At 38.8% G+C, this 12,551-nt stretch overlaps 2 protein-coding genes and 1 pseudogene across 3 annotated transcripts in view; 1 reads left to right on the top strand and 2 right to left on the bottom strand.

The window, feature by feature from the left end:
* Nucleotides 1–3,116: 3,116 nt before the first annotated feature.
* On the bottom strand, nt 3,117–3,969 carry LOC148864343 (F-box protein PP2-B10-like; annotated as a pseudogene).
* A 2,082-nt stretch (nt 3,970–6,051) lies between these two features.
* Nucleotides 6,052–9,178, top strand: LOC148864342 (Glycosyl hydrolase superfamily protein). The gene is made up of 3 exons (XM_088977410.1): nt 6,052–6,880; nt 6,983–8,094; nt 8,594–9,178. The coding sequence occupies exons 1-3, from the start codon at nt 6,832–6,834 to the stop codon at nt 8,657–8,659; spliced, it is 1,227 nt and encodes a 408-aa protein (XP_088833536.1). The 5' UTR covers nt 6,052–6,831; the 3' UTR covers nt 8,660–9,178.
* A 294-nt stretch (nt 9,179–9,472) lies between these two features.
* LOC148864341 (ubiquitin carboxyl-terminal hydrolase 9-like) overlaps nt 9,473–12,551 on the bottom strand; it is a 52,214-nt gene continuing 49,135 nt past the window's right edge. For both annotated transcript variants that reach the window (XM_088977408.1, XM_088977409.1), the window contains 5 exons: nt 12,076–12,333; nt 11,816–11,964; nt 10,838–11,404; nt 10,466–10,742; nt 9,473–10,076 (listed from right to left, as the gene is read on the bottom strand). In XM_088977408.1, coding sequence (XP_088833534.1) covers nt 9,909–10,076; nt 10,466–10,742; nt 10,838–11,404; nt 11,816–11,964; nt 12,076–12,333 — 1,419 coding nt within the window. In that variant the 3' untranslated portion in view covers nt 9,473–9,908. The remainder of the gene's footprint in view (nt 10,077–10,465; nt 10,743–10,837; nt 11,405–11,815; nt 11,965–12,075; nt 12,334–12,551) is intronic.

Raw genomic sequence — 12,551 nt, 5'->3', positions numbered from 1 at the left:
AATGATCCCACTTCAACATCTAGAAAATTTTCACAAAATTCCATTTTAGAAGACTCCATGAGGATAAGAAGAAAAGGAATAGCAGAAAGACAAGTTGAAAATGAAATGCTTCAGTTGTCTTGCACCTTAAGCCACTTACGAAATTTCATCCTTTTATCAGCAAAAGCAGGCCCGCTCTATTCCAACCAGTTAATAATTCGAAATCTATATATATGAAAACCCATAGAATGTATATAAATGAAACAGAGATTTTGTAGGACAAAAAGGAAATGGAGGATCAGGATGATGAAAGTTCATTTCTTCTCTACATTCCAAAAAAGGGAAATTTACAGAAAAACGAAGTTCCAAAATGCAGAACAGAACTGAACATCTGGACCAATCTTTCGTTAAATAGAACTCAACAAAGTTTCCGCCATTTCATTAACCCCAAACCCCCCATATCCTCTCCCCAATAAAACTCACAAATCTCCTTACTGAACCCTTCTCCAAATCCTCCGCTTCCTCACTTTCGCCTGTCTCACCACTGCAGACCTCCAACGTTTCTAGATTATCCAGCTCCTCTCTTCCCGAAATCTCTTCGGGGCGCTTCCCATCATCCGATCCCTCGTTGCACACTCTCTTCTTTTTCTCTTTTTTGTTCTTCGTGTTCGTCTTCTGCATCAAATCATCTTCAAAAGCATCAATTATCTCATGAATCAGTGTTGACGATTAGGTGAAGAGTCCCAGCGAACCCAGTAGCTTGTATAGCACTTGAAGCAGTTGCAGTGAAACGAACTTGGGTGGTCTTCGGAAAGACTCTTGTGGTTGTTTCTACTTCGACCGCCGGAAAAGCTTCCCGAGCTGCCGGAGCAAGAGATAAGATAAGCCAATATTTCCCTATCTTCCAGTGACAGCGCCAGGGTGAGTGTCAAAATCGTCGCAGGAAGGAAAGTGAGCGGGTCCGAGACGACAGTGGGTGACGGTGATGGGGGAGAGGGAGAAAAGAACGAGTACTCGAAAAATGGGTTTTTCTTAACTAACAGCGTGAAGTATCCCTCACATGCTTCAACCGTTTACACGAATTGGAGGACGCGTGGACTGAAACCGAACTCCTGTGAGAATCGAACACGAACCTAAGCCAGCACTTGACGGAGTCCCGCTTAAACTCTCAAATCCTTTCATTTTTTCCTTCGTCTCTAACCGATCTCTCTCTCTCTCTCTCTCTCTCTGTTTCCCTTGATCTTCTCTCCTGAGCAAAGATAAACGTTTTTGCCAAAATGAACATTTTGAGGGTTGTAGAAATGTGAGAGTTGGAATGGATTCTCTCCTGGCTAGGATTTGATTTATTCCATTCATTAGAGAATATAATGACACATTGGTCTTAAGGCATTTTACATCAAGAACCGCTTGATTTTGTCTACATTGATTTGAATCACTTATAGCTTCGTTCTTTCTTTTGTGCCTCTTATGAGGCTTTGTTCCCTTGATCTTCTCTCGTGAATAAAGATAAATGTTTTTGACAAAAAAGAAAATGTAGAGGGTTATAGAAATGTGAGAGTTGGAATGGATTCTCTCCTGGCTATGTTGGCTGTTAATGGATCAGATTCGGCTATATTTGTTGGGGGCTTTGGGACAATCTAGATAAAATATTGTTGTGCATGCCTTTTGATATTAGTGGGGATTGTAATAGAGTTACTCGTTATGTAACTCTAACTAAGCCTCTAATGCTGAAAATCTTTCACTCTGTATTAGTACCTTCTGCTGCTTAATGGTTTTTGTTTGTTCATAAATGAAAAAAGAAAAAACTGCGATCAAGATTCAGTTGTGCTGAATTTCCTGTTTCACCCTAATCAAACCAACTTTCTTTGTTATCGATTTATTGGACTCTTTGACATGGGAAGATAAAGTTATAAAAAATAAATAAAAAAACGTCTAAGAGGAAATAACTGCAGACAACAACTCAATGTTGCATTGAACTATGTTTTGGTCTTTGTACCCTAAAAGCCTCTAATTCTGCCAGTGTCAAAATGATCTCCAATCCCTCTCCTAGTTTGAGCTCATAGAATATCAAGTACTGGTTAGGAAAGAAATCAAGTAAATTGATTAGCAATTACAAAACAGGGAAAAATCCTGATTAGTACCGTGAACTTTGTGCCTAGTGCCACATTGGTCCCTCAACTTTAAAATGCAATTATTCAGGGCCCAAACTTTCAAAACATGACAATCCAATACATGCCATTAATCATTAGTAGTTAACCTATTGTTAAGTGACATTTGAAAATGACACAAATGCCCTTCGAGTGCCATTTAATTTTCTTTATCAACCATCCAAGTGTTGACAAAAAATTAATAACCACATCCTTCTTCCATTCAAAAAAGTTGGGGTTACATTTGAATGGGCATTCTAGTGACCTCAACTTTTTTGAATAGAAGAGGCAAGGATTTGGGACTATTAATTTTTTTTGTCAATATTTGGATAGTTGATAAAAAAAATTAGATGACACTCAAAGAGCATTTATGTGTTTTTAAAATATCACTTAATGACTGATTAACAACTAGTAATAAGCACTCCATTGCCACATTTTAAAAGTTCAGGTACTGAATTATCACATTTTAAAGTTTGGAGACAAAAATAACACTAAGCCCAAAGTATAGGGTACTAATCGAGAATATTCCCTACAAGATATGTAACCATATCAAATTGCTCATTTGGGAGGGGGAATTTCAGAATGAGAAACAACAGAATAATGAATTGTAACAATGTTTTCTAGTTTTGGTTGGCAATTGTCCATTTCAAACAAAATTGTTAAAAGTTGTAGTATCTTTTAATGAAATGATTGATACTTTTCATCACCTGTATCTCATTCTTGTTGAAATGAGGTAGGGACCAAGAATTGGCTAACCAATCCATTTTTGCCTGGAACAAGTAAGACTTTGAAGGGGCTCTTGAAAATTAAAAGATAAAAAAAGAAGTAATAATGACATCCGATCTTTTTAATCAAACATTGTCAATGTTATTTAATTTTAGTATAGTGATGTGAAGCTGACCAACAATAATTTAACAGATTTTAGGCTTCCAATCCAATTTGTTCCATCTTTGACGAAACTTTTGAATCCACATAGCACAAATGGATCAAGAACAAGGATAACAAAAACACATGATATAGCTGAATTTTACATTTGTTCTGTCAAAACATACTTATTCAATTCTCATAGTCATATGTAACATTCATTGAAACGAAAAGGTGTATAATATGCATAGTAGAGCTAAAGAAAAGCCTATATTATTTATTTACTCTTAGTCTAATCTCATTTCCTTGGATGATAAGACCAGCCTTCTAGTGCCCATCCATCACCTCCATGATATTCATGTCCACTTCCCCATCTCCTCCTATGTCATTAAATAACTCATCCATCTCTATAATTTTCATCCATCTATTTTCTCTCCATAGGGTAATGTGCCTCGTGTCGATCCAGCAATATGGGCGGTTGCAAGAGGGTGAACCTACGGCAATGTACATGGTTGTAAATCACTCCAGGATACAACTAGTGAGGCAATTGGGGATCTAGATACACATTCTGGAAATCTCCACCCTTAGTTCGGGCAAACCTTACGGACAACTTTGTCTGGAGAAGGTCGAGGCCTTTTCTGCTTTTCGCCAACTTGAACACAAGGTATGCTTCGTAACCTGTTCTTGGGAACAGCAATCTTGTCTCTATCTCTTTCATATTGAGCTAGCAAGCGTCTAAGAGCTCAGCTACCTCTGAGAACCTATACATGCCATATGAAAAATTAGAATTCAGAGAGAGAGAGAGAGAGAGGATTGAGCAGTTGAACATGATCTCCAGTAGTTGGTAGCAACAGTCTCTGGTGGTCTGTGGAACCAGTGGAACTAGATGTGAGAGAGGAGGGAGAAAAGAGGAGTTCGAGATGGAGGAAGGAATGAAAGGATTCGAGACTTTGGGTGGGTTGTCAAAATATCAAATGCATTTCATCACTTTTTGGAGTCCAGATTGGCGTTAAAGGCTTGGACTCCGTTAATTTCAAATGTTAAAAGGATGTATAACGTGTTCAAGTTCTATTGGGAGGGACAGGAAATTTTCTGTCCCCAAGGGACAGACGATGGGAGCTCGGATAACGGGATATGGATCAGTGCAAGGGCATTTTGTTTTTCCATCGTAACACCTTACTTCTGCTATTTAAGGGTGTTTCACTTTTTTGTTTTTGCCGGTGTATTATTCTGCTTTCTGAAGCAAAAAGAACTGCCTTTATTGTTTTTTATATGCCAAGGTTTTAATTTAAAGTATGTAGTTTTTAGGGAGAATGACCAATCAGCCTAAATCACAATTTTATAGCCCCATAATATAGGGGAAATGCATATTGACCGTAATTTGATGCTAAATTCACAGTCAGGATGTGGTTTATAGGGAGAGGGGAAAGGGCTAGTAATAGGGGGGTTGGAATTCAGAATTCTGCATTGGATGTATTCATACTTTTCCGTGGTTTTTATACCAAAAAAGTTATAGTAATCAATGCAATTTCATGGTTTGAGAAGTTATCAAGACAAATTTGAATTCGAATGTTTGCCCACTATAGATTGATGCCATGAATGTATTGGTCAATATTGTGGATAAGCTCCATTCTATTCCATCCAATCTGACTGGACTGGATGATTGGATCAGAAAAACCGGGAGTCGGTCAAGTGACTGATTCTATTTTTCCCAAAAACTGGATTTTTTCTGAAAACTGTTGATTTTGATTAACGAACCGCTGAATCAGGCGATTAACCGTTTGAACAATTTTAACAGTTTTTTATTTTTAATTTTTTTTTTAACGAAGGATGCGTAACGTGTGGTTTAGGAGGCACGTCTATAGCTTCAATTTTTTTTTTTTTTTTTTGCTACAAGAGAAGATAAGCGATGACATTAAACAAAGAACACAAGCATTACTTGTGAGGTCTATTTGAGTCTTGGTTTGCCACTTGCCAGGATAGTTAGCCACTCAGGGCAGGAGCCCACAAAAGAACCAGACTCTCTTCTAGACCCCTTTTTGGCCAGCTGACGGGCAACAAGATTGCCAGATCGATCTATTTACATGAACAAATCCAACATATCTTAGTTGTTTGCTAATTCTAAAATATCCCTACAGTAAGACAAAGCATCCGACTCCAATCCGCTCCATTTGCTGGTGATAGCTTGAGGCAGTCTGATTTCACGATCACTGGAGATCGATTCACGTCTTTCAACAGATTCAAACCACTTAAAATTGCAAAAGCTTCAAATTGAATGGGAGAAGATCCAGCAGTCTATAGCTTCAGTTGATTCACACGATACGCCCATATCATATCGGCTGCTTAACCGATACGTTTTTTTTTATTTTTATTTATTTTTTAAATAATGGTTAAATCTATCCCTCGCTATTAAAAAACAAACTAAAGAAAAAAAATGATATGCATGTAGTACAAAGTTCGGTCGTTTGAACCTTGGTTATGTATCGCAGTCGCATCAGTTACGAAAGATGGTATTTGCACGAGAATGTGTGAGATGCCAAAAAATTATTAAACACTTTTTATATATCAGAATATATTAAATGTACATATACACGACAAATAACGCATTGCAATAATTTATAGCAAAACCTCAAAATATTTGGCATATTTTGCTTCATAATGTCCAAACCCCAACCTAACTGCGGAAATTTAAGGCAACAAATAAACTTGGTTCCAAGTTAGCTTGCGCTGATTAACTTTTTCCTTTTTGCGTGAAATGTATTGTTGGGCACCATGCCCTGCTTACCAGGTTTTGCTTTGCTTTCTTTAGGCTATTGGTCAAAAGCAAAATAAAATATGGAAAGTATTCCAGCCTGTGTTAGGTGGCCTTTTTGGGGTCGTCCCAATTTACTTTTTCGTAGCGAAGGCGACGGATATCTCTCATCTCACCTCTATCAAATATCATCAATCCATCCCCACACACGGACATCGCCACATGGGCAAAGAAAAAGAAAAAAATAGGGTAGAGGCTAGAAAAAAAAGCTTATCACAATATAAATGTCACCCATGTGAACCTGAGATTGAGAATACCAGATAAAACATTAAAAAAAAACATCACTTGAAAAAACATAAAAAAAAAAAAAGAAAAGAAAATCTCTCTCTGTCTCTGATAATAATAATAGCTATAATAGTAATTACGAGTCAAATCAAAACCAATGAATAATAAATACACTTGTCTTCGGTGTGACGGCACTGGACTGCCCTAACTATATATTCTCTCTCTCTTTGAGTCTTTGACGCTGCTCTCACTCTCCCAGGCTCAGCAACACCTCCCAACTCCAAGTTCCAAGTGCAGCCACATCCTTCACCCCGAGTGTCTGAAGTCTGAACCCAACACAACAGAACCCGCGGTTTCCGTTGTCAGCAGTCCACAAACTTAAGCTAACGTGAGCTTTTTTTGTCCACATCCACTGTAGTGAGAGAGAGAGAGAGAGAGTTACAGTTCGACACTTCGTTTTGGGCATCTTCACTTTCTGCTGTTGCGTGCCCAAGCCGAATTGCGACGCATAGACCGACTGCTCGCTGCAGGGGACAGTGTGACAGATAGACCACAAGGCTGAAGGTGGGAGAGTGGGAGGTTTCCGGAAACGGCTTTAACTGTAACTGTAATTCGTTCTGTAGACGGTAGACCTCCATACCTTACAATTACATCGCGTGAAGATCTACTCAACCTTCAAACACCACAGATATTGACGTCAGATCCCGACGCCGCCTAAATATGGTTTTTCCATGATTTCTCTCTTCACTCGATCTTCATTCTCTTTTTTACTAGCCGAATAGTGATTGGTGAGAGCTTGAATCCATGGATTTCGGCAGATTTTTCTGTTCTTCAGTCATTGTTTTGGTCTCAGGTAAGGGGTTTCTTCTGCTTTCTCACCGCCCTTAGACACCCTTCACATTCGCCGGAAAGTAAAGTAATCGACCCTTTGTCCCCAAATCCTATCTCCTTGCAGGTTTTTTGTTTCCCGCACTAGTAGCTTCAGTGGGCATAAACTATGGCCAGATCGCGAACAATCTCCCGTCTCCGGAAAATGTTCTTCCGTTGCTCGGATCGATCGGCGTCAATAAAGTGAAGCTTTACGATGCAGATCCTCGGGTGCTTCGTGCATTCGCGAATTCCGGTGTTGAATTCGTCGTCGGACTCGGAAATGAATACTTGGCAAAGATGAGAGATCCGGAGAAAGCCGAAGCGTGGGTGAAGACCAACGTTCAGCCTTTCCTCCCTGCCACGAAAATCACCTGTATCACCGTCGGTAACGAGGTTTTGACGTTTAACGATACATCCCTGACTGAGTACCTCCTCCCCGCAATGCAGAGCGTTCATACAGCCCTGGTGAACCTAGGTTTGGACAAGAACGTGAGCGTCACTACTGCCCACTCGTTGGCTGTGCTCGAGACCTCGTATCCCCCTTCTGCCGGAGCTTTCCGCCGAGATCTAACGGAGTTCATCACCCCGATCTTAAGCTTCCATGCGAAAACCGGCTCCTCTTTCCTCATCAATGCTTATCCTTACTTCGCATACAAAGCGAACCCAAAGCAAGTCCCACTTGATTTCGTTCTCTTTCAGCCGAACCAAGGGGTTTCGGATCCCATCTCGAACCTCCATTACGACAACATGCTGTTCGCTCAAATCGATGCTGTATACTCAGCACTCACTTCGGTGGGTTACAAGAAGCTGCCGGTGCAGATATCTGAGACAGGTTGGCCGTCGAAAGGGGACGAAGATGAGGCCGGAGCGACGCCGGATAACGCCAGAAAATATAACGGGAATCTGATGAAGTTGATTTCACAGAAAAAAGGGACACCTTTGAGGCCCAATTGTGATTTGAATATATACGTTTTTGCCTTATTTAATGAGAATATGAAGCCAGGGCCGACTTCAGAGAGAAATTATGGACTTTTTAAACCTGACGGAACGCCCGCGTATCAGCTTGGAATCAGTAAAACTAATAATAGTACTGGCACCAGAAGCGGCACCGGAGATGGGGATGATTCCGGCAGTCCTTCGCAACCCATCAGTTCGTCCACTGGCTATTTATCTATATCATCTGCCTCTCCTGTAACTGTAAGTATTTAACGCAAAACTCCCACTTTCTTTCCCTGTTTCTCTTCTGCAAGATCTGGTTCGGCATGGTATGGTTGTTAATTCGACATAAAAAAAATTGAAAATTTGCCGAGGGATTTCGAGTCATCATCACTCACCAGTGACACACCAGTGACCGTAGTGACCACTATTGTGGTTTGGCGCATCTTAGCTATAAGGGTGGAAAAAATCTAACGTACGCCAACGATGAAAAAACTAAGTGGTAGTCCGGTTATGATAGTGTGCCTGATAGCCGAGGTCTGAACCTCAAATTCTCAATCAAAGGCTGGTGGCGGTGGGAGAGGATGGGTACTTTGCGCAATTGCACCGCAGGATCGAGATGTTAGATCAAATTTTCTGCGATGAAACATTATTTTTCTTGTCTTGTTATAAAAGATAAATCGAACACTTTTCCTTTTTTCTGTCCATAGTTTTTTTTTTCCTTTTTGCTTCGTAATATATGCTTATTTTGGCTTTTCAGGACAAATTGCGATTGGCTGGGGCCGTGTTCTGTGGGTTATTGAGTTCATTTTGGCTATTCTTTTGATGGAACGAAGCTTCATTCGCTTTATCATATTGTGGTGGAAGGTGGATGGATGGATAAACGGGAGGGAACCTGGGAGTTGGGGAAAGGTGAAAAAAATTCTATCTCAGCTATCGATGTTGTTATTCTTTGATTGCTTGTAAGGACATGCTGATCTTTGTTCATCTTCTTCAAATTAAAAGTTAATTAAGTGTTTATCCGACTTTCACTAAATTAAAAGTTAATTTAGTGTTTATCTCTACGGCTGAGCTGATACGTGGTTCCACCCATGTATTTAGCTTCTGGCGTCAAAGGATTCAATTGATTATAAAATGTTCTCATTTACCTCTGACCTCAATGTTTTCTTTCACTTTTGCAGGGGGGGGGTTTAATAAGGTGTGCGTGTGTTCGTGTGCTAATTGGGCGTTGGTAGTTCAGGAATGGATAGGACCCATTTTATTGCAAGTATACTAATTAGTGTTGTACGTGTACCCTATGGATTTTTTATTGGATAGAGAAATGAAATGTTACTGTTTTCCTTTTTTCCTGGTGTGTCGGTGTTTGTGTTTTCAGTTTCTTAGGTTGTCTGGTCAATATCTTCTCCAAAGAATCATTTCATTTATGTTTCCAACGCTGAAAACGCACATCCAAACAAGTAATCTTTCCGTCCCTACCACCAAAAATAAAAATTAACCTTTTGTTACAAATCTCTACTACAAAGAGAGAACAAATTTATGTTTCTACTTTTCACTGCTGTAAAGTTAAACATCACTTAATTGTATTGCACATATAAACCTAAGTGATTCTAAACCGCATTTAGTGGAAATGGAAGTCGAATCAAGGCAAGGGACAGAATTTTATGCATAAAAATCCAATCAGTATCTGCCCGCAAGTAGTACATCCGAATACAAGGATGAAAAAAACCAAATAAATAAATTGATAAAACAAAATAAAGAAAATTTACAACAAAATTTCCTACACAACAAACTAAACTGTTGACTATTGAGTATGGATTATTGTTGACCAACTTGCGAACTTTCTGAATCATGTAAAAAAATTTCTGAATCCGTCGCAGCTTTCTCACCAGTCTCAAATTTAACCTTCTCCCTCGTCGATGAGAAATTGAATTAATTGGCAGCAACCCCGCCCCTTCTTGCATGGATAATGCATCCCGCAAAAATTGATATTTAGGGAAATGCAGTATTTGGCGGGAGACGAACCAGTAAATTTAGAAAATAAAATGATGCGACCTAACCCCTCTAATCAACGGTTTTCAACAGCTTGGAGAATGAGGATCTGATGGTCCTCCTGGTTGTGTTTTAGGTTCAACTTTAACTCTTTGATAGAACAATACGTAGGCTGCTGCTGTCTTGATCTCATCCTCACTGACTGGAGAAACATGACTGTCATCAAAATGGTACCACCTATCCTCTTCGATTAACTGCGGACTCAGAAAGATATAAAGCAAATAGTTAGATATGACACCGCATTGTGAAAATTCAGTCCAGCGAAAAATCACTTGTACCAGTAATAATGGATTTGAAGAATGCTAGCAACAGTGAGGAGTCCAATTTGGTGTTAAAAGTGATGGATTCCTATATGTAATTATGAATCTGTAATACTATTATTTATTATATGAGGGAAATCCACGAAAGAAACAAAGCCGAGTTTGAAAATCTGATCTTAAGTCATAGGGTTTGTTCTTTAAAAAAAAATTCTAATCTTAGTGAGGAAGACAGAAATCTGCTTGATATCCTTAGATTGTAGGATCATGCCGTCCTCTACTGTATTTAAGAAGGAAGAGCTGGTTGGAGATTACATGTCTCTCACCTTAGCATAGGCAGAGTAGTGTCCTCCCCCTAGACCACCATAGTGGTTGCTGATGGCATAGAGCTCATACACATGAGATTGAAGTCCTGCATCGTTGCACTTTACATACTTGCTTAAATCAAGGTTATGGATAGGGAAATTTACAAATGTGTCAAGCTTGTTCTTCATATATCGGCTATATGAGAATCGTTTCAGGTGAACAACTAGAATATCTGGCAGTTTCCATAAATCAAGTTTCTTAGTAGCTTGCCTATGTTCTTTGCAGCGAGGACAGTACCTGAATTGAAATAAAAACAGACAACAGAAATATGTAAGACATATTTGTCTGACATGAAAAATAACAATGCAGTGCAAGATGTGAAAAAACTTTACCACATGTCATCAGGCCCTAGAGGTTCCTCCTTCAAGAATGCCTCTAAGCATGAAAATAAAGAAACTGATTCCTGCCGTGTCTTCTTCACTGCAAGTCCAACCTTATATACCACAGGAAGGTCCTCAAGGTAGCTAGCATCATACAATTCCTTTTCCTTATCAGTCCAATCCAACAGTACCTTTAAGGATTGATCGGATTTAATAATAAAATCATTTTCAATGGGGCTGCTGCTCAAACCCTTTTCATCAGTTAAAAAGAGATGGAAGGATGACTCGCCACAAGTCATTTGTTTTAGTTCTATTTTATCTTTGTGGTTCCTGGATTCAAATTGAGAATTGCAGCTGTTAACTGGTCTATCAACATTGACTCCTGTAGCACAGCCATTTTCCTTGTTGGTATTGACATGATCAATAGAAAAATTTGATCTCCTCCGCAGCAATGGGGCAAGCACTTTATGTATGGCAATTTGAATATCAGCTGCAGTTTGTGCACCTTCTGGTAAACAAGTAACTAATGGTGCTCCAAAAAGCTTCCTATCCCCACTACTGAGTATGTCTGATGTACCTCTGTAACATAAAATTTTGTTAATAATAAGACACATAAAAGCATAGAAAAGCTAGCCCACACATGGGGGGTGGGGACTTGTAGAGCAATAAACAACTGACGCAAGAAAGATTGCTGCCAACCTCAAGCCATATGAATTTCTTTGGTCAAATAATGACCCTATGGTGGATATATACATAAAAAAGGTGAACAATAGATCAAGATCAATTGGCATCACCAAATTAAGAAATAAATGTCCATAGTTTCCTTTAGAAAATGAAAAGTAAATAATAATATGGTTGGAAACTTGTATTTCTGAACAAACATAAGCTCAAACACATTTGAACCTACATGTAATAACAAGAGACCAAGTTATGGAAAACCATTTAGTTTATATGGAACTAAGAAAATTGTTATTGCTATGCAGGACTTACTTTGCATTGCCAAGGTGAATTATCTCTATTCTTGTCAATTCATCATGGTTTTTAGGAAGCCGATAAGCTACAATATGCCCATCATCCTTTATCATAGATAAGGGTTCAAAATGCTTTTCCAAATACCGGAATATTCGATGTTCATAAACCTGGAAAGTATCAATCCATTAGTTCAGCATCTTTATAAACAAAATAATAGTATAATACACAAATGAAATAATGTTCCTATGAAAAATTAAAAGAACATAATGTAGACTCACCTCTGCAAGCAATAAGCTTTCATCACTCTTTAAGCAGCATGCAGTATTCAAGGCCTGACTAAGATCTTTAAAACAACCATGTTTTAGCACTGATACAGTATAGGGCATGGGAAGAGCACTTCCATCACCACAGAATACAGATATTGTCATTGTCCGGGTGACACTTAATGGTAATGGCAATGATAAATACATGAAAGGATCAAATGTCACTGAAACTTTTCTGCAATAAGGGCATACTAGTGTTGATTTGTATTGACCCTGAGAAATTGGCAACCTTGCTTGTTCTCAGCAACTAAACAACAGAATATTATATAGCAAAAAATGCACCAAAGAACTGAAAACTAGATCAGCTTAAGTTTGATTTTGTGAACAAATACAAACTATACAAAACAAAAGCATGAAAAGTTGTGCATTTCATGACAATACCATGTACATCAACACTATTGACCAATTGATGTTTAAACTTTAATCTCAAG

The sequence above is a fragment of the Nelumbo lutea genome, chromosome 3, assembly GCF_056320005.1.
Source record: "Nelumbo lutea isolate HS-2025 chromosome 3, American lotus-T2T, whole genome shotgun sequence".
NCBI classification, from domain to species: Eukaryota; Viridiplantae; Streptophyta; class Magnoliopsida; order Proteales; family Nelumbonaceae; genus Nelumbo; species Nelumbo lutea.
Note: the sequence above shows the minus strand (reverse complement) of the source record. Positions and strands in the feature narration are given on the sequence as shown.